Here is a 22,439-nt window from a genome sequence, read left to right as displayed (position 1 = left end):
TATCTCTGGTTTTGAGTTGGGTAGAGGGAGAACCGTGTGTTTGCAGTAAACGGAAACACTTTAAAAATGAAAGAGCTGTACATGGGCAGGCAGTGGAGCCGTTGTGTTAACTTTGGGTTAACTTGCTGAGAAAACAGCAAGTCATATTTTTGTAATTGCAAGATATTGAACAGATGCAAAAGAAAGGTCATTGGCAACACAGGAGAAAGATGTGCTTTCATGTCTTGTGCTAACATTTAAGCAAATAACTGCGGAATATATTTAAACATGAAACATCCTGAAACAGTACCAAAGAATTATTGCTTTTTGGAATATTGCCAGCGGTAATGAGCTTAGATTACTCTGCATGCACATTTCATGGTACGATGAACAAGACAAATGTTTCTCTCTCTTGGTCTTATGTCTAACTCTCTGTCTCTTTCTCTCATTTAATATGCTCACTCACATACATGCATGTACAAAAGAAAGTGGTATTCAGCATTACTTTTTCATAACAACAGGAGAAAGCGGAGCAAGTGGACTGCCACTTGAATCTGCTTCATGATTTATTAAAATACATGACTAATCATCAACCTTATCTCCACTTTCCTATATTTCTTGATTCTCTTCGAGTTCAAAAATCTATCGACCTCAGTGGGTTCCAGTGACTTATGACTAAGGACTTAGAATAAGATTGATGTGTTAGGCAGGTAGGTTCGATGTGGAATGCGCTCGATGCAGGGCAGCTAGAAACAGACGTCTAACACTGGAGAAGATCCAACACTGTTTTATTCAACGATAGAACTGATATACATATTCAGCTGTGGGTCGACACTATACTGAACTGACTGGAGACCTTGTAGTAGCCTGACCAGACTTACTAGCTACCGCATGGTGTTTGCACTTGCTAGCTCGTGAACTCTGACTGTCTCAGTGGCTGGGTCCCGAGAGAGCGGAGAACCTAGTGCCCTCTGGCTTTATAGTGGTAGTGTCCTGTCTGGTGATTGGCTGCACTGTGTTGTGTGCTTACTGGTCATCCTGTGTGTCAATCACTGCCTGTCTGCATCTCATTATATACATGAGTGGATATTATGACAAAGATCAGTTCATTTAACACTCTGGGCAGTCCTTACATGCTTTATCTCTGCCCCCGCTCTGGGGAGAGCCCCTCCCTACCGATACATAATCCCTTAAGCAGCTGCGTCATCACAGCATCCACGTGACCACCCAGCCTACATTCAGTCTTGAATATATTTAATGATGGAGCAACTACAAATCTCTGACATAGAGAATATCAAAGATTCAGAGGCACCTGAGTGAAGAAATATTTTATTTCAGTTCTAAATGTCCGACCTCCTTATCCTGAGGCTATGATCCCTATTTCTAGACTTTCCAGCCATGGCAAACAGCCTCTCATCATCTTCGCTGTCAGGATGTCATGCTGGAGACATAACATTTCTGTGGGAAATTTAGCCTATCCTGCCTTTTGGAAAACTAAGGGATTGAACTGGTCAACCACATTGCACCCTGGTCTATTTTGCTATTCAGTGCGGACAGGAAAATCAGACAAGTAATGGTAATCTTTATTAGTGTCACAAGTAGGCTCACATTGACACTGCAATGAAGTTATTAGGAAAATCCACTCGTCGCCACACTACGGCGCCTGTGCACTGAGGGAGAATTCAGAATGTCCAATTCATCTCACAGGAACATCTTTGGGGCTTGTGGGAAGAAACCGGAGCACCTGGAGGAAACCCACGGGGAAAATGTGCAGACTCAGCAGAGGCAGTGACCCAAGTTGGGATTCAAACCTGGGTCCCTGTGGTAGTATGCATTAGGGGTCATGTGGGACTGTGAAGCCGTGATGTCATTGGCTGACAGATCCCGGGTCCTGGTTGGCTGTTGATCTCTAGCTCCGCCCTGAAGGCGGAGTATAAGAACCAGGAGTTCTCCCCCGCAGGCCAGTCTGTTGCTGAACTGCGGGAAACAAGTCACGCTTAATAAAGCCTCATCGACTTCATCTCTATTCGTCTCTCGTGAGTCTTTGTGCGCTACAATTTATTAAGCGTGCTTAAAGGACTATGGAGCTCAGGATCATCCCGGAATGCCTGAGGATCAGCCCCCACGCAGTGAACTCAGCAGCAGTTTTTAAACACTGGCAGACTTGTTTCGAAGCAGACCTCCGAACGGCCCCCGGCCGGGTCACAGAAGACCAGAAACTACAGGTCCTGCACTCGAGGGTAAGCCCAGAAATTTACCCTCTCATAGAAGACGCAGAGGATTTCCAGACGGCGTTCGCAGCACTAAAGAGCATCTATGTTCGCCCAGTGAACCAGATCTACGCACGCTACCAACTCGCAACAAGACGGCAAAGTCCCGGAGAATCGCTAGACGAATTCTACGCCGCGCTGCTAATTTTGGGACGGGCCTGCAGCTGCCAGCCGGTAAACGCGATTGAACACACGGACATGTTAATTCGCGATGCGTTCGTGGCTGGTATGAACTCTCCCCAAATCCGCCAAAGACTTTTGGAAAAAGAGGCGCTGGGACTCTCAGAGGCACGGGCCCTTGCAGCCTCACTAGATGTGGCCGCGCGAAACGCCCGCGCGTACGGCCCCGACCGCGCGGCAGCCCCTTGGGCTCCGTGGACCCCCGTCGCGACAAACCCCCCCCCCACCCCACAGGCTTGCGTGGTTCAGACGCCAAGTCGTCCCAGGGGAGCCCGCTGCTATTTCTGCGGCCAGGCGAAACACCCCCGGCAGCGCTGCCCGGACCGCGCAGCGATTTGCAAGAGCTGCGGGAAAAAGGGCCATTTCGCGGCTGTGTGCCGGTCCCGGGAGGTCGCCGCTGTCCCCGGAGAAGAAGGAGTCCTGCGCGTTTCTAACGCTCCCCAACCCCCTCCCCAGCGCCCCATGTACGACCCGCAGGCGAAGCCATTTTGGGTCCCGGCCACCGTTGTCCCCGGAGAACAAGGAGTCCTGCGCGTTTCAAATGCTCCCCAACCCCCCCAGCGCCCCATGTGCGACCCGCAGGCGCCACATTTTGGGTCCCGGCCACCACGAGGGAAGGCGGGGCGCCGCCATCTTGGGACCCCCAGCCCTGTGCGACGCATGGGGCGGCCATTTTGTCCACCCCTGCCGCCATCTTGTGACCCCCCAGCCATGTGCGATGCATGGGGGCGGCCATTTTGTTCACCCCCGCCGCCATCTTGGACGGCAACAATGGACCCCAGCATCGACGGCTCCACGGGGTTCGAGGAAGACGCTGAAGCACTACGACCACGTCTGGCCTCAATGACGCTGGACCAAGCACAGCCCCGGACGCTCCAGACGACAACAACAACGGTGCTGATCAACGGGCACGAGACACCATGCCTGGTCGACTCCGGGAGCACAGAAAGCTTCATCCACCCCGACACGGTAAGACGCTGTTTTTTGACCATTCGTCCCAGTGCGCAAAAGATTTCCCTTGCTGCAGGATCCCACTCCGTACAGATCAAAGGCTTCTGCATAGTAACCCTAACGGTGCAAGGGAGGGAGTTGAAAAACTACAGGCTCTACGTCCTTCCCCAACTCTGCGCGCCCACATTACTGGGATTAGACTTCCAGTGCAATCTGCAGAGCCTAACCTTCCAATTCGGCGGCCCAATACCCCCACTCACTATCTGCGGCCTCGCAACCCTCAAGGTTGAGCCCCCATCCTTGTTTGCAAACCTCACCCCGGATTGCAAACCCGTCGCCACTAGGAGCAGACGGTACAGCGCCCAGGACTGGACATTCATTCGGTCCTAAGTCCAGCGGCTACTGAAGGAAGGCATAATCCAGGCCAGCAATAGTCCCTGGAGAGCACAGGCGGTAGTAGTAAAGACAGGGGAGAAGCAAAGGATGGTCATAGACTATAGCCAGACCATCAACAGGTACACACAGCTAGATGCGTACCCTCTCCCCCGCATATCCGACATGGTCAATCGGATTGCCCAATATAAGGTCTTCTCCACCGTGGACCTCAAGTCCGCCTACCATCAGCTCCCCATCCGCCCAAGTGACCGCAAGTACACAGCCTTCGAGGCAGACGGGCGATTATACCACTTCCTAAGGGTCCCATTTGGCGTCACAAACGGGGTCTCGGTCTTCCAACGAGAGATGGACCGAATGGTTGATCAACACGGGTTGCAGGCCACGTTCCCGTATCTCGACAACGTAACCATCTGCGGCCACGATCAGCAGGACCACGACGCCAACCTCCAAAAATTCCTCCAGACCGCTAAAGCCTTGAACCTCACATACAACGAGGACAAGTGCGTTTTTAGCACAAACCGGCTAGCCATCTTGGGATATGTAGTGCGCAATGGGATAATAGGCCCCGACCCCGAACGTATGCGCCCCCTCATGGAATTTCCCCTCCCTCACTGCTCAAAAGCCCTAAAACGCTGCCTGAGGTTCTTTTCATATTACGCCCAGTGGGTCCCCCAGTACGCAGACAAGGCCCGCCCCCTAATACAGACCACGACCTTCCCTCTGTCGACAGAGGCTTGCCAGGCCTTCAGCCGCATCAAAGCGGATATCGCAAAGGCCACGATGCGCGCCATCGACGAGTCCCTCCCCTTCCAGGTCGAGAGCGACGCCTCCGATGTAGCTCTAGCGGCCACCCTTAACCAAGCGGGCAGACCCGTGGCCTTTTTCTCCCGAACCCTCCACGCCTCAGAAATCCGTCACTCCTCAGTGGAAAAGGAAGCCCAAGCCATAGTGGAAGCTGTGCGACATTGGAGGCATTACCTGGCCGGCAGGAGATTCACTCTCCTCACTGACCAACGGTCAGTAGCTTTCATGTTCGATAATGCACAGCGGGGCAAAATTAAAAATGACAAGATCTTAAGGTGGAGGATCGAGCTCTCCACCTTCAACTATGAGATCTTGTACCGTCCCGGAAAGCTGAACGAGCCGTCCGATGCCCTATCCCGCGGCACATGTGCCAACGCACAAATTAACCGTCTCCAAACCCTCCACGAGGACCTCTGCCACCCGGGGGTCACTCGGTTCTACCATTTTATAAAGTCCCGCAACCTCCCCTACTCCATGGAGGAGGTCCGTACAGTCACAAGGAACTGCCACATCTGCGCAGAGTGCAAACCGCATTTTTTCAGGTCGGATAGTGCGCACCTGATCAAGGCCTCCCGTCCCTTTGAACGCCTCAGTCTGGATTTCAAAGGGCCCCTCCCCTCCACCGACCGCAACACATACTTCCTGAACGTGGTGGATGAGTACTCCCGTTTCCCCTTCGCCATCCCCTGCCCTGACATGACAGCGGCCACAGTCATTAAAGCCCTTAACACCATATTCACACTGTTCGGTTGCCCCGCATACGTCCATAGCAACAGGGGGTCCTCCTTCATGAGTGACGAGCTGCGCCAGTTCCTGCTCAGCAAGGGTATAGCCTCGAGCAGGACGACCAGCTACAACCCCCGGGGGAACGGGCAAGTAGAGAGGGAGAACGGCACGGTCTGGAAGGCCATCCTACTGGCCCTACGGTCCAGGGATCTCCCAGTTTCACGGTGGCAGGAGGTCCTCCCGGACGCCCTCCACTCCATCCGGTCGCTACTGTGTACCACCACTAACCAAACGCCTCATGAGCGCCTCCTTGTCTTCCCCAGGAAGTCCTCCTCTGGAACGTCGCTGCCGACCTGGCTGGCGGCCCCAGGACCCATCTTGCTCCGGACACATGTGCGGGCGCACAAGGCGGACCCGTTGGTTGAGAGGGTTCACCTCCTCCACGCGAACCCGCAGTACGCCTACGTGGAGTACCCCGACGGCCAACAAGACACGGTCTCCCTGCGAGATCTGGCGCCCGCCGACAACACGCACACCCCCTCGACACCAATCACCCCCTCCCTGCCACCGGCGCACCCCGCGACAGCCCCCTTCCCGGGAGGATCAGTCCTCCTCCCAGGTCCGACCAGAAGTGAAGCTGAAGCAGAAACCGTAAAGCTCCCGGAGACGACAACACTGGAACAAGCACCACCACCACCGGGGCTGAGGCAATCGACAAGGACGACCAGACCGCCCGACCGACTTGTGGCATCGGTGTAACACTAGAATGTTGTGGACTTTCACGAGAATTTTTTTCCCTTTTTCCCTCTTACGAATACTGTAAATAGTTCAAAACAAAAAACCCTGTACATAGCCCAGTGTAGGGCACTGTGATGACATGCAAAAGTTTTTTTCCTCCCAGGACCAGCCTTGTAAACCCCTACCACCATGCGAAGCACCACCCCGCCGGGTTCATTTTTAACAAGGGGTGAATGTGGTAGTATGCATTAGGGGTCATGTGGGACTGTGAAGCCGTGATGTCATTGGCTGACAGATCCCGGGTCCTGGTTGGCTGTTGATCTCTAGCTCCGCCCTGAAGGTGGAGTATAAGAACCAGGAGTTCTCCCCCGCAGGCCAGTCTGTTGCTGAACTGCGGGGAACAAGTCACGCTTAATAAAGCCTCATCGACTTCATCTCTATTCGTCTCTCGTGAGTCTTTGTGCGCTACAGTCCCTGGCGCTGTGAAGCAACACTGCTAACCACTGTGCTGCCCAAACCACCTGATCCCAAAATGACCACCTTTTGTTGCAAATGCAAAACACTTCCTTTTACAAAGAAACAAAAAGTGATTCCTGGGGGCTCCTGACCTGTAAACTGCAGCCTAAAAGCATTTTCCAATACGCGAATCCTGAAACTGTGAGTCGAAATCTGCACTACCAAATTCCCGCACCAAATAGTTAAATACTGGCTGAGCTGTGTCACAATTAAACTTGATGGTCTTAAAGGAGCACTACTTCACTTTTAATAGAAGAAAACATTGTGCATTACAAAGTATGATGCTCCTGTCCTTATGAAAGAGCCTATCACTCGAACAGCATAAAATATCTGCAGATATACGATTGAATCGATGTCCCACAGAGTATATGCTAACCAGCTTAACTTTTTTTTATGATGCAGGAGATATTGCTCATTTATTTTTCAGATCTCTCCTTTCCTAAGAAAGGGTGGTGCATCTGAAAAAACAACATATTTATCTCCGTGTATACCTATGAACACATCAGGATAAGCCCTGTTAAATTTAAATCAACGCTACATCTATCCATTGCTGATTAAAATGCATTCCGCTTACGTCATGCACTTTGATTTACTTCCAAACTCTTGCTTTGGTACATTAAATTCCAAGACTCCTCCATCTCATTCCCAATTCTCGCTTCCGGGATCTACCCGGCTTGCCACACCTTGCGGGATTCAACGCGATCTCGCAAGACGTTGCGATGTGAACGCCGCCCACAATGGACGGAATTACATTTTGGTAAATCTGCGTATTAGAGCAAGGCAGAAGGCCTCCTCTAATGTGTAGATTCCCAAGGTACCTGAGGCTTTGGAATTCAACCCCTTCAGCTCGGAGACCCCGTTCAGTACTGGTCCCCACAAATGGGGACTTGACGGAACTGCACTCTTGGGGGGTCTCCCAGGGGATCGGGGGCCCCCAGCTGCATGCCCTTTGGGAAGGGTAGTGCCCGAGCACTGCCAGCCTGACATTCTGGCAGTGCTGCCTGGGTGCCAGCCTGGCATTGCCAAGGTGCTGAGGTGACACTGCCAGGTGGAATAGGCACTGCCAGTGTGTCAGGTTGGCACTGCCAAGGTGCCAAGTTGGCAATTCTTTGCGCGTGCATTTGGGCTGGGGTTGCCCGATGTGTGTGTTAGGGCGTGGGTGGGGAGGCTTCCGGGGACCCTCTCATTGTCCATGCCATCTGGGGGAAGGACGGGGAATGTTTAAGGGGCCTCGGAGATCAGGACACCATTTAAAAATGGTGCCCGATCTCTCGCTACAATGGGGAATTGCAGAACTCCCCAGTGTAGAATATGGGGCTATGTGTGACCTCAGCCGCAGGGTCCCTGTTTAGGCCCCTTATTCAATTGCATTGAATAGCCATGTGTTTCTTGGCACTGCGAGCGCCGGGAAACACGCAGCTAAACGCGCTCACTCGGAGAATTTTGTTCCCTTTTGGGAGAATCGCACCAGAAGTGTTTGAGATTATTAAAGAAGTTGACAGGGTAGATAGAGAAAAACTTTGGGCGGGATTTTCCGAACCCCCGCCGGGTCGGAAAATCCCCTGGGGGCGGCCTGAATCCCGCCCCGCCGTCCCGATGCCGGCTCCATATTCTCCGGCGCCGGTTTTCGGGCAGGGGTGGGGTTCACGCCATGCTGGTCGGGGGCCGTTGGCAGCGCCTCCCCCCCCCCCCCCCGCCGGCAATTCTCCAGGCCCCGATGGGCCGAGTGGCCGTCGGTTTCTGGCCAGTCCCGCCGACATGGATTAGACATGGTCCCACATGGCGGCACCTGGCAGGTAAGTCGGCTGGGGCGGTCCTCGGGAGATCTGACCTTGGGAGGGTGCCCCCACGGTGGCCTGGCCCGCGTTCGGGGCCCACCGATCTGCGGCCGGGCCTGTGCCATGGGGGCACATCTTCCTTCCGCGCCGGCCCCTGTAGGGCTCTGCCATGGCCGGCATGGAGAAGACACCCCCCCGCGCATGCGCTACAATATGCTGGCGGTTCCGCGAATGTGTGGGATCACATCGGCCCTTTGGCACGTGCACGGTCTCACGCAGTTCCATCAGCACCGGCTGGCGCGGCGGCAACTTCGCCAGCGTCCACCTAGCCCCCGGAAGTGCGGAGAATCCGACTACTTCCGGTTGGCCTGATGAGTGGTTTGTACCATTTATGACGCCATCGTCGGGCCATGGCACTGATTCCGGAGAATCCCGCTGTATTTCTCTATTTCCACTGGAGGGCATTGGGGGGTGGGAGAGTAAGAGTTCAAACAAGGGAGCATAACTGCAAAACTTAAGTCAGTCATTCAGGGTGATGTCAGGAAACAGTTCTTCACAGGAACGGTCATGGAAATTTGAACTCTCTTCCCAAAAAATAAACTGCTGAGGCCGTGAGTCAATTGCAAACTTCAAAATTAGGATTGGAAGATTTTTGTTAGGTAAGGGTATTAAGTGTCATAGAACCAAGATAGTAAATGGGACTAATACACAAACCAGCCATGAACTAATTCTATGGGAGATTAGGCAGTAAGAGGCCAAAGAGCCGACACTTATTCCTACGTTCCTTTTTAGAAATCTGGTGAACTGTCTTTTCTCATAATGTTGGGGTTGAAAGCAGCAATCATTTAAAATGGAAACCAGATATTAGTGTATTGAAGAACAGTCACCCCTCACATCCCCATTTATTCAATAGTTCTACAGTGAACAAAGAGGATGAATATTATTGTTCATAACCAGTCCTCAAGGAGAAACTTGCTTACAATCTTGTCATTGTGAAACAGGACACAGAGAAAATGGCCCACATATTTTGTTCCTAAGGAACGGGGGAAGGGTGCATGGAGAGGGCCGTACTCCAGAGGTACCCCACAAGATGGGTTGGGGAACCCCCGCCCCCCAGATGTCCCCAGGCAAAGACGGCACGGAAATTGCACAGAATGTTTGACCTTCTCATGTGCAATTACCCCGTGCCAGGAACCATCCAAACGTAGATTTAAGGTGAAGACTTTGGATGGTTCTGGCTCTCTTGGCAGAATAGTAACCCCCCCCCCCCGCCCCCGCCCCCCACACACACACTGTGTCCCTGACTACTCTCCCACTCCAACTAACACCCACTCCCCTGACTACCCTCATGAATCCCAAACCCAATCGACCCTCACTGACCACCCAGCTCTTCCCCAGAACCCCAACTACCCCTCCACCCCCTCGACCATCCAATTTCTCCTCCATCCTCTCAACCATCTGATTCTCCCCACCTCCCCAACTACTCCGTACCCCCTGACTCCTCAACCAATCCCCCCTCCCCTCCCCCCCTCCGATTAACCCTCCAACTGCAGCCCAAACCCTTGAATATTCCTCCAAACCCAGACTACATCCCGGTTATCATTCACCCGACTTCGGACTACCTTCTCTCCAATAATAATTCTTTTAGAATAAATTCCAGGCCCAAAAAGCTGTGTTTCTCTCAATGCTGGAACCATTATGAAAAGTGCATCCCGTTCCAATTGTTGAAAACTGGTGAGTTCACCTCAGAATGTTAGGTCTAATGTTATGCGCCGCATTATGCTGAGAAACATTTTGTCTGAAGGAATAATTATTCAATCAAAACGTTGGGATTGGTGAATTTACGGACATCAGTATCATGGTTCAGAAAAGAACACTCAGGGAGTTCATTGTGTCAACGACCCAACTGTGGCCCCTCTAAACTCACAAGATGTTCCCCATGCATTACTAGATCGGGGAGGTCAGTGCTGTGGCCTTCTATTTTGTTTAGATCTCGTTTTTACTCTTTCAACAGATGACAAGACGTGGACTGTAACACAGCACAACAATACAGAGCTAACCAAAGTCCAAGGCTCCAGTTCCGGCAAACCTCACCTCGTGCACTTGAGTTACACTGCAAACACAGAGCAACTGCAAGCCATGATTAACAACATGGACTACTGTGAGCAGGAAGTGTCCTACCACTGCAGAAAGTCACGCCTTTTAAACACACCTGGTAAGTACATGGACCAAGTGAAATGTAATTTATGGAGCTCATTAGTGACAAGCTCCATGGTTCATGCTGTATGGTTTGGTTCAATGGAGCATTAGGTTTGATGTAGTTAGTTTCCTATTAATAATAATATTTATTGCAGTTGTTTCTCAGTTGCAATGCATAGCCATCTGTGGTTCAGTGTACCAAATAGACAAGCAGACAATGAGATTGGATTCTGCTGGGTGTTACTTATGAGTAAAGCTGTGATCGTGTAGAGCTTGAAGCTTATATTCCTTGCAATATAAAAAGGTTACGGGGTGATTTGAACGAGATTTTTGTGAGGATTTTGAAAGAAATTGATGTGGCTGGTAGAGATTTCAGCTAGTGGGAGAGTTTGGAACTAAGAGGCATAATCTCAGATGCAGAGACAGGTTTTTCAGAAGGGAGTTGACAAAACACTTCTTCACACAATGGTTGGCCTAATTGAGGAAATCGCTCCAAGAAAAAGCAATAGATGCGAGCACGATGAATAATTACTGAGGTAATTGAGAATGGAGGTAACATTTTTGCCCCTGTTAGTATATTGCTAGTCTGTCAGTCTGTTTGGCTGTCAACAATATATTGCAAGAACGAATGGACGGGTTTCAACAAAACCTGGAACACAGATGAGACCTGCCCATGGAGAAAAATGGCTAGCTTTTAGTGAAGATGTGGATCCAGCATTTTCTTTAATGATCTGTTAACATTTGGAGATGGCACAAATTAACTTTTGTTTCAGAATGCTGTTGATTGTTTTCGAATAAAATGATGTGGATTGCCTCAGCTGCTGCATCGAATTTGTTACAGCTGTGAAAGGTGAGCAGAGTTTTCAGAGCAGGTTGTCGGATGTGGGTTAGCCTGAAGCTTCCTCAGCATGACGGAAGCTCTGAATACAATTTTTTTTTCAGGTTTGTAGTTACAGAGCATCAACCAGGCAGGGAAATGCCTCAAAGAAGAGCTGTGTAATTGTTATGACATTGTTTTAACCCAGAATGGCAGTGGTCTGCATTCCTGAGTGACTTGTTCAAAGCTGACATTGATAGACCTTTACTCGACGAGGGTATAAAAGGAAAGGAAGCCAAGGCAGGCGAATGGAATTAAGATACTGTTTAGTTATGATATTATTAAATGGCAGGACAAATCAAGGAGTCGAATGATCCACTCCGGTTTCAATGCTCTTATAATTCTGATGTGGAGATGCCGGCGTTGGACTGGGGTGAGCACAGTAAGAAGCCTTACAACACCAGGTAAAAGTCCAACAGGTTCCACCTGAGGAAGGAGCGGTGCTCCGAAAGTTCGTGATTTGAAACAAACCTGTTGGACTTTAAACTGGTGTTGTAAGACTTCTTACTTATAATCTGGTTCATGACACCTGGGGTGTCATTCTCCGACCCCCCGCCGGGTCGGAGAATCGCCGGGGGCTGCCGTGAATCCCGCCCCCGCCGGTTGCCGAAGTCTCCGGTACCGGATATTCAGCAGGGGCGGGAATTGGGCCGCGCCGGTTGGCGGGCCCCCCCGCTGGATTCTCCGGCCCGGATGGGCCGAAGTCCCGCCGATAAAATGCCTGTCCCGCCGGCGTGGATTAAACCACCTTTTGAACGGTGGGACAAGGCGGCGTGGGCGGGCTCCGGGGTCCTGTGGGGGGCGCGGGGCGATCTGGCCCCGGGGGGTGCCACCACGGTGGCCTGGCCCGCGATCGGGGCCCACCGATCCGCGGGCGGGCCTGTGCCGTGGGGGCACTCTTTCCCTTCCGCCTCCGCCACGGTCTCCACCATGGCAGAGGCGGAAGAGACTCCCTCCACTGCATATGCGTGGGAAACTGTCAGCGGCCGCTGACGCTCCCGCGCATGCGCCGCCCCGAGATGTCATTTCCGCGCCAGCTGGCGGGGCAACAAAGGCCGTTTCCACCAGCTGGCGGGGCGGAAATTCCTCCGGCGTCGGCCTAGCCCCTCAATGTTGGGGCTCGGCCCCCAAAGATGCGGTGCATTCCGCACCTTTGGGGCGGCGCAATGCCCGCCTGATTGGCGCCGTTTTGGGCGCCAGTCGGCGGACATCACGCCGTTTTGGTAGAATTTCGCCCCTGTACTCATTTCCAGTCCTCAAAGCCACTTTTGCAACAAAGCTCAGGCACGCGAGTTTTACAGACAGGGGAGAGAGGCACACTGAGCTTCTTGATTTTTCTCACCGCCTGTCCATATTCCAAAATGCTTTAATTTTTGAAAGTGGTTTGTTCTCCCTAACCCTCCATTTGTAAAGTCAACTTTAAAATGAGAGTGATTTCAATTTTTCTCAGTAAATTCTCTTTTGGATTGATTCAGAAATATCGGGGGCGATTCTCTGGCCTCTTTGCGCACCGCGCAAATCCCGCTATGTCAGGGGAATTGCAGGAGAGCGGAATGGCATTCGGGATGGGTGCAAAATAGTTTCCAATTCTCCCAACCCGCTCCAGTGCCATGATCATGGCTTCACCCAGGAAGGGCGCGAAACCGGTCAAAGCTAATTTGTATTCATTTTAATTTAATTAGTGAGATTAAAGTTGAATGCACTGACCTCCCGATATCCTCCCAGACCCCCATAGAACATAGAACATAGAACGATACAGCGCAGTACAGGCCCTTCGGCCCACGATGTTGCACCGAAACAAAAGCCATCTAATCTACACTATGCCATTATCATCCATATGTTTATCCAATAAACTTTTAAATGCCCTCAATGTTGGCGAGTTCACTACTGTAGCAGGTAGGGCATTCCACGGCCTCACTACTCTTTGCGTAAAGAACCTACCTCTGACTTCTGTCCTATATCTATTACCCCTCAGTTTAAAGCTATGTCCCCCCATGCCAGCCATTACCATCCGTGGGAGAAGGCTCTCACTGTCCACCCTATCTAACCCCCTGATCATTTTGTATGCCTCTATTAAGTCTCCTCTTAACCTTCTTCTCTCCAACGAAAACAACCTCAAGTCCATCAGCCTTTCCTCATAAGATTTTCCCTCCATACCAGGCAACATCCTGGTAAATCTCCTCTGCACCCACTCCAAAGCCTCCACGTCCTTCCTATAATGCGGTGACGAGAACTGTACGCAATACTCCAAATTCAGCCGTACCAGAGTTCTGTACAGCTGCAACATGACCTCCTGACTCCAGAACTCAATCCCTCTACCAATAAAGGCCAACACGCCATAGGCCTTCTTCACAACCCTATCAGCCTGGGTGGCAACGTTCAGGGATCTATGTACATGGACACCTAGATCCCTCTGCTCATCCACACTTCCAAGAACTTTACCATTAGCCAAATATTCCGCATTCCTGTTATTCCTTCCAAAGTGAATCACCTCACACTTCTCTACATTAAGCTCCATTTGCCACCTCTTAGCCCAGCTCTGCAGCTTATCTATATCCCTCTGTAACCTTCTTCATCCTTCCACACTATCGACAACACCACCGACTTTAGTATCATCTGCAAATTTACTCACCCACCCTTCTGCGCCTTCCTCTAGGTCATTGATAAAAATGACAAACAGCAACGGCCCCAGAACAGATCCTTGTGGTACTCCACTTCTAACTGAACTCCATTCTGAACATTTTCCATCAACCACCACCCTCTGTCTTCTTTCAGCTAGCCAATTTCTGATCCACATCTCTAAATCACCCTCAATCCCCAGCCTCCGTATTTTCTGCAATAGCCTACCGTGGGGAACCTTATCAAACGCTTTGCTGAAATCCATATACACCACATCAACTGCTCTACCCTCGTCTACCTGTTCAGTCACCTTCTCAAAGAACTCGATAAGGTTTGTGAGGGATGACCTACCCTTCACAAAGCCATGCTGACTATCCCTGATCATATTATTCCTATCTAGATGATTATAAATCTTGTCTCTTATAATCCCCTCCAAGACTTTACCCACTACAGACGTGAGGCTCACCGGTCTATAGTTGCCGGGGTTGTCTCTGCTCCCCTTTTTGAACAAAGGGACCACATTTGCTGTCCTCCAGTCCTCTGGCACTATTCCTGTAGCCAATGATGACATAAAAATCAAAGCCAAAGGTCCAGCAATCTCTTCCCTGGCCTCACAGAGAATCCTAGGATAAATCCCATCAGGACCCGGGGACTTATCTATTTTCAGCCTGTCCAGAATTGCCAACACCTCTTCCCTACTGTAGAGGGTGCCATCTCTGCTACTCCACTACTGGGCCGATATCTGGGGTTTGAGTATCTGTGTGTGTCTCTCTCCAGCTGGCACTGAAACTTCAGAGGCCAGGGGATGTCGCACTGGGACACTTCCACTGAAGAGAGCACTGAATCAAGCCTGCCGTTTATTCCTAACCGGCAGCCTGAGGCTTATATCACACAGATCTCCAGACCCCTACCAATACCCAGGTGATTCTCTCTCTTGCCGGTGGTGCAACACCCACCCGGTTCCTACTTCGCTAGAGTAGCTTTCCCAAGAGAGAGAATAGGACACTGCTGTTTATTACCTAACCAGCAGTCTGTCCTGAGTGAATCGCTCAAGATGACCCTTGATTCTTGAACCCGGAATTAAGGTGAGGAATATTTTAACAATGACTTGGTCAGAGATCGCTGGTGAAAGATTGAAGAATTTAAACGACTCCAATTATCAGCAAATCAAGGTTTATTGCAAAACCCAGGTCAAAATCATCAACAGAAGAAAATATAATAAAATCTTAAACTCTAACACAAACTAAGTCTATTCAAAAAGTACTATAACGGACACAACGAAAAATCTTATGGTTACACAGTTTTAGCAATAGCACAAAACACACATCAAGTTCCCTTCCCCAAAGCCTCAACCACTATTAAAGTCAAGGGAGTTTCGCAAGCTGCTGCAGGGTACTTACGGTCACAGGCTGCAGAGGTCAAGTCAGAGGTGCAGAGGTCGAGCCAAGAGCCAAGAGACCCTCAACCGAAACACAGCCCCTTTTATATTGTTTTACCTGGCTTTGTCCTGTGTTCGGCCAGCCCCTTTTGCATTGAATCCATAAGGTTTAAAGTTCCCGCTGGTCCTGCCCCCTTTGAGCCGGTCAGACCTGTCGAGATGGGAGTACCTCCCCTAGGTCCGCCTCCAGTCTGTTTTTTTGAGATAACGAGGTTGAGCTCCCTTGAAGATTTTCAAAGACTTCCATCTGCTCCGGAGATAGCTGCTATGTTGATGGGGTGTTGATTGGATTCTGCTCTGGTGGAGGCAAAGTCATTTACATCTGCATGGGGCTATGACCATCCCATTGTCCTGCTTGCAGGCAGGCCCCCTGTGTATTCCCGTGCCCCTTTGTCTGTGTTTTGATCTTATCTCGTTGTCTGGCTCCTTCTTCCTTGTAGCTCCTAGGGGGGGGTTTGTAAATACCTATGCCCCTACTCAGCTCAGCGGACCAAGCCTGCTGGGAAATTTGGTTACGTTCCTTTGGCTGAAAAGTGTCCAGTTTAGTCTCTGGGTTTTATTCTTGGGCAGTCCAGAAAGGGCCGAATTGCCCGAAAACCTTACACTACGTACCTCAATGCCATCTATTCTATTAGCCTGGGTCTCAGCATTCTCCTCCACAACATTATCTTTTTCCTGAGTGAATACTGACGAAAAATATTCATTTAGTATCTCACCTATCTCTTCAGACTCCACACACAACTTCCCATCCCTGTCCTTGACTGGTCCTACTATTTCCCTAGTCATTCGCTTATTCCTGACATACCTATAGAAAGCTTTTGGGTTTTCCTTGATCCTACCTGCCAAATACCTCTCATGTCCCCTCCTTGCTCGTCTTAGCTCTCTCTTTAGATCCTTCCTCGCTACCTTGTAACTATCCATCGCCCCAACTGAAACTTCACACCTCATCTTCACATAGGCCTCCTTCTTCCTCTTAACAAGAGATTCCACTTCTTTGGTAAACCACGGTTCCCTCGCTCGACGCCTTCCTCCTTGCCTGACCGGTACATACTTATCAAGAACACGCAGTAGCTGATCCTTGAACAAGCTCCACTTATCCACTGTGCCCAACACTTGCAGCCTACTTCTCCACCTTATCCCCCCCAAGTCACGTCTAATGGCATCATAATTGCCCTTCCCCCAGCTATAACTCTTGCCCTGCGGTGGAAACTTATCCCTTTCCATCATTAACGTAAACGTCACCGAATTGTGGGCACTGTCCCCAAAGTGCTCTCCTACCTCCAAATCCAACACCTGGCCTGGTTCATTACCCAAAACCAAATCCAACGTGGCCTCGCCTCCCGTTGGCCTGTCAACATATTGTGTCAGGAAACCCTCCTGCACACACTGTACAAAAAACGACCCATCTAATGTACTCGAACTATATCTTTTCCAGTCAATATTTGGAAAGTTAAAGTCTCCCATAATAACTACCCTGTTACTTTCGCTCTTATCCAGGATCATCCTCGCCATCCTTTCCTCTACATCCCTAGAACTATTTGGAGGCCTATAGAAGACTCCTCTCCTTTCATGTTTCTAACCTCAGCCCTTACTACCTCGGAAGATGAGTCCCCATCTAGCATCCTCTCCACCACCGTAATACTGCTCTTGACTAGCAGCGCCACACCTCCCCCTCTTTTGCCTCCTTCTCTGAGCTTACTAAAACACCTAAACCCCGGAACCTGCAACATCCATTCCTGTCCCTGCTCTATCCATGTCTCCGAAATGGCCACAACATCGAAGTCCCAGGTACCAACCCATGCTGCCAGTTCCCTACCTTATTTCGTATACTCCTGGCATTGAAGTAGACACACTTCAAACCACCTACCTGAACACTGGCCCCCTCCTGCGACGTCAAATCTGTGCTCCTGACCTCTATACTCTCATTCTCCCTTACCCTAAAACTACAAACCAGGTTCCCATGCCCCTGCTGCATTAGTTTAAACCCCCCCAAAGAGCACTAACAAATCTCCCCCCCAGGATATTTGTGCCCCTCAGGTTCAGATGTAGACCATCCTGTCTGTAAAGGTCCCACCTTCCCCAGAAAGAGCCCCAGTTATCCAGAAATCTGAATCCCTCCCGCCTGCACCATCCCTGTAGCCACGTGTTTAATTGCTCTCTCTCCCTATTCCTCATCTCACTATCACGTGGCACGGGCAACAACCCAGAGATAACAACTCTGTTTGTTCTAGTTCTGAGCTTCCATCCTAGCTCCCTGAAAGCCTGCCTGACATCCTTGTCCCCTTTCCTACCTATGTCGTTAGTGCCAATGTGGACCACGACTTGGGGCTGCTTCCCCTCCCCCCTAAGGACCCGGAAAACACGATCCGAGACATCACGTACCCTTGCACCTAGGAGGCAACATACCAAACGTGAGTCTCTCACGCTCCCACAAAATCTCCTATCTGTGCCCCTGACTATCGAGTCCCCAATTACTAATGCTCTGCTCCTCTCCCCCCTTCCCTTCTGAGCAACAGGGACAGACTCCGTGCCAGAGGCCCGTACCCCATGGCTTACCCCTGGTAAGTCGTCCCCCCCACAAGTATCCAAAGCGGTATACTTGTTTCTCAGGGGAACGACCACAGGGGATCCCTGCACTGACTGCTTCTTCCCAGTCCCTCTTACAGTTACCCATCTATCTCCAATCTTTGGTGTAACTAATTCCCTAAAGCTGCTATCTATGACCCCCTCTGCCTCCCGAATGATCCGAAGTTCTTCCAACTCCAGCTCCAGTTCCCTAACTCGGTCTTGGAGGAGCTGGAGATGGCAGCACTTCCTGCAGGTAAAATCAGCAGGGACACTAACGGCATCCCTCACCTCAAACATCCTGCAGGAGGAACATTGCACTCCCTTCCCTGCCATCCCTCTAACTTTCTACCAAGATCTGGCTAACAACTAAATTAAATTAAACAAAAAAATAATAATAATAATAAAATATGGTACTTACCTCACACCAATGGGTTTTATTATTAGGTTAGAGGAGGAGGGCGGGTGGGAGACACTACACGTGTAGTGTCTCGGGTTTCCTCTCCACCAGAATTTATTGGTGAGGGTCTTCCCAGAAGTCCGCGGGTCGAACTTCCTGTTCCCGCCTTAAACACTAAATTTTTTTTTAAAAACAGCAAAGAGGGACCGAAAACGGGACCAGGTAAGTGTTTACCGCTGAAATTGACTAGCCTGCTCCTGTGAAGGTCTCCCAGAAATCACTAACGCACCGCTCCCGCTGAAATCGACTGGCCTGCTCCTGCAAAGACAAGTGCTTTTAAAGGAGAAACTTACCTCCCAGAAATCACTTGCGCACTGCTCCCGCTGAAATTGACTAACCTGCTCCGCTCCCGCTGAAATCGACTGGCCTGCTCCTGCAAAGACAAGTGTTTTTAAAGGAGAAACTTACCTCCCAGAAATCACTTGCGCACTGCTCCCGCTGAAATTGACTAACCTGCTCCGCTCCCGCTGAAATCGACTGGCCTGCTCCTGCAAAGACAAGTGTTTTTAAAGGAGAAACTTACCTCCCAGAAATCACTTGCGCACTGCTCCTGCTGAAATTGACTAGCCTGCTCCGCTCCCGCTGAAATCGACTCCCCAGTGGGAATTCACCTGGGCGCAAATCACCACTGATCCTTTAAAGCAGAGACCGCGCGCCATGAACTCCGAGGAGGAGCAAGGAGGTAAGTTCCTTCACCACTTATCTCCAGGGAGCACAAGGGTACAGCAGCTGCTGGCCAGATGCCATGTTGGAGGGGGTGGAGGGGGGCCATCCTTCAAGGGAGTTGGGTGTTGGGGGGCTTGAGCTGGGCTGGAGAGAGCCAGGTTGGATGCTCCCCTGCGATTGGAGGATGCCGTTGGTCTGTGAAGTGTTGAATCCTGCTTTCTTGCATGTTTTACATTGGATAACAGGGTAATGCACAGCTGCAGCCTGTCACATGACAGAGCCTTTGTGCAACTTGACTTTTGGAGAAGTATTTCACTCCCCTTGAAATTGCAATCGACTCTCCCATCCCCAATTAAGGTCCTGCTCTTTTTCAGGCCCCCACCTTTCACCCCTCCCATTCCCCAATGTTTACAAGGCTCCTTCATACCTGCCCTTCGTACCTGGGCATCCTGGCACTGGCAGCCTGGCATTGCCCCTGGTAGGCTAGTAAGGCTACCCAAGTACCCTGGCAGTGCCAGGCTGGCAGTGCCAAGACGCATACGTAACTGCGGGAGTGATGGGATGCTGCCCTGCCCTATCCCCAACCACTCAGGGATCTCCAAATGCCTGGTAGACCCCCCCCCCAGGTAACGTTACGCCTGGCCCACATTTGTGTGGGCCAGTACTAAATTGCACCCTGGCGAGATCTCCCAGGCGGTGGGTCCTGCGCACCAGGCGTATCCGGCACATACATACCTAAATGAGGTACTGAGCTGCACGGGAGCACAGTGGTTAGCACTGTTGCTTCACAGTGCCAGGGACCCGGATTCGATTCACGTCTTGAGATACTGTCTGTGCGGAGTCTGCACGTTCTCCCTGTGTCTGCGTGGGTTTCCTCCGGGTGCTCCGGTTTCCTCCCACAAGTCCCGAAACATGTGCTTGTTCGGTAATTTGGACATTCTGAATTCTCCCTGAGTTCATGGAATAAGCATTGTTTTGTGTTTATAGAAAAAAAAAATTGCTATGGGAGAGGTGTTTTCAGAACCCCAAAATGTATCATAGAGTTCAATCAACCTCCCGCTTTAATGTATTGTTGCTTTTGAAGCACACAGCTTGTTCTCCAGGTGTGGGATCACAATTATGGACACGTGGGTTTTTAAACACAAAATAATGTTTATTCCATGAACTCAACTTAAACTTTTAAATAAACATTGCATCACTTAACACCCCTTACTTCAAATATAACCCGAAAATATTACAACACTCAATAATCCTTCAGTTATTCCTTTCAACATCCAAGAGACTTAACACCTTTAAACAGAAACAGATCAGGTTAAAGACATTACTATTATGAGTTTAAATCACCCAAATGATCCAGAGATAGTCTTTCATGGCAGAGATCACAGCAGATCCAGCTCACTGCAAACACAGACACACCCAAGCTCTTTTCCTCAAAACTGAAACTAAAACTGCAAAATGGCTGAGCTAAAACCCAGTTCCATCCACACTCTGACATCACTGCATTTCTTAAAGGTACCTTGCTTAAACATCCATTTCTTAAAGGCATTCGCACATGACACTTGGGAGACAGACGGTGGCTGTTAGCCCCTCCACGTGAATAAATAGTTTGATGGCTCTCTCTTCATTGTAAGTCCAGGCTGGGGAGACAGGTCATCTGTTGCTTCCTTGTTTAATTTATTGTCATGCATTCACACAATGATAGGTGTGGGATTCCACAAGGATGAGAGTTGAGCGTTTTCCTGTAAACACTTTTGGCAGTTTGCCAAACTGTCCCCAACTTGCAAACCATGTGAGCTGTAGCAGCCATGTTTTTGGTCCAGCAAAGTCCATCTTTAAATAAGCAGAAAGCAAGGTTTGATTTACACAAACAATGATTTCTTTCATATCTCATGGCAAAAGCAAAATGGGTTATTTGTTATTGAAAATTGTATAGTAACTTGGGCATTGGAAGGCTCTTGTGGCAATGTGCCTATGGGCCATATCATGAATGAATGGGGCGCGACCTCCAATCAGCAGGTGGCGGTGCAGACACACCATGTGATTTCAAGACCAAGGTCATGTGACCAGTGACTCCCATATGAGGGGAGACACATCCGGCCATCTTCAGAAGAAGGTTGAGAGGGTAATAAGACATCTATGTGAATGGTCAGTGCTAGGTGCAGAATTAGTAATAAGCAGAATCCATGATAATGTCTTCTGTAACAGATTGCTATCTGACCACACAAAATTCTGATTTGGACAAGTTGAGGTGTTTGGTGGGTTCCTTCATAAGGAGTAGAAGACCAACCACAACAGCTCCAAGACCCAAACAGTGCAAAAGTAAATCAATAACTGCGCGTTCCTCATAAAAATGCAACAAAAAGTGTTATATTTGATGTCTGCGCTGGGCGGTTTTCAGTAAATATATATTTCTCTATCCTGCTGAGATATAATTATGCGTATCTTGCATCATTCCAACCAATTTAAATTCTTGATACATTTTTAAAAATAAATTTAGAGTACCCAAATATATATATTTTTTCCAATTAAGGGGCAATTTAGCGTGGCCAATCCACCTAACCTGCACATCTTTGGGTTGTAGGGGTGAAACCCACGCAGACATGGGGAGAATGTGCAAACTCCACATGGACAGTGACCCAGGGCCGGGATTCAAACCCGGGTCCTCAGCGCCGCAGTCCCAGTGCTATCCACTGCGCCACATGCCGCCCTCTAAATTCTTGATCCGTAGCTCTGTCCTCTGAAACTCCTCCAACATGCATTGTTAAAATTAGCAGACAGTTTGATGAAGGGATGTGAGTGAAAGTTTTTGAAATAAGGCTTAAATCGACAAGCCTTTTAGAGTTAGCTGGAAATGGTGGCAACCTATTCAGGCAGCTCCAATTTTTTTGATGCGACATGCGTTATGTCCTGATGATTTAAGTTTTTCCATACGCCCATTATCTCCAATTTATTTGTGGTAATTCAGTTTTTCATGATAAATTTGCGATGGCTTGGGGTATTTACATTGCTTAGCTAGTTAATGGAATTAATTGTTGGATAATTGATATCTTTAGCAGAAACGCACATTACCGAGTGCTGTCCACGCTTGACTCACTCACCTTACTCCTGAGCTGCCTGTTTTAATGAGGACGTCCAGACATTGTACAGCAGTTGCATGAAAGCAGCAGGGGGCAGGACTTTGAAACTGGCATAATCTGCTGATTTGCGAGTGTTATAGAAGGCACAATATGACATAAAAGTGCAGAGCTAAATTTTGTCTGTTCAACGTTTTGCAGGT

The 22,439-nt window shown here is 49.9% G+C and overlaps 1 protein-coding gene across 2 annotated transcripts in view; it reads left to right on the top strand.

Annotated features, from left to right (window-relative positions):
- Positions 1-22,439, top strand: part of LOC140387047 (contactin-associated protein-like 5) — a 1,703,123-nt gene that overhangs the window by 1,052,983 nt on the left and 627,701 nt on the right. For both annotated transcript variants that reach the window (XM_072470060.1, XM_072470068.1), the window contains one exon: positions 10,353-10,553. In XM_072470060.1, coding sequence (XP_072326161.1) covers positions 10,353-10,553 — 201 coding nt within the window. The remainder of the gene's footprint in view (positions 1-10,352; positions 10,554-22,439) is intronic.

Source organism: Scyliorhinus torazame, chromosome 2, assembly GCF_047496885.1.
Source record: "Scyliorhinus torazame isolate Kashiwa2021f chromosome 2, sScyTor2.1, whole genome shotgun sequence".
NCBI lineage: Eukaryota > Metazoa > Chordata > Chondrichthyes > Carcharhiniformes > Scyliorhinidae > Scyliorhinus > Scyliorhinus torazame.
Note: the sequence above shows the minus strand (reverse complement) of the source record. Positions and strands in the feature narration are given on the sequence as shown.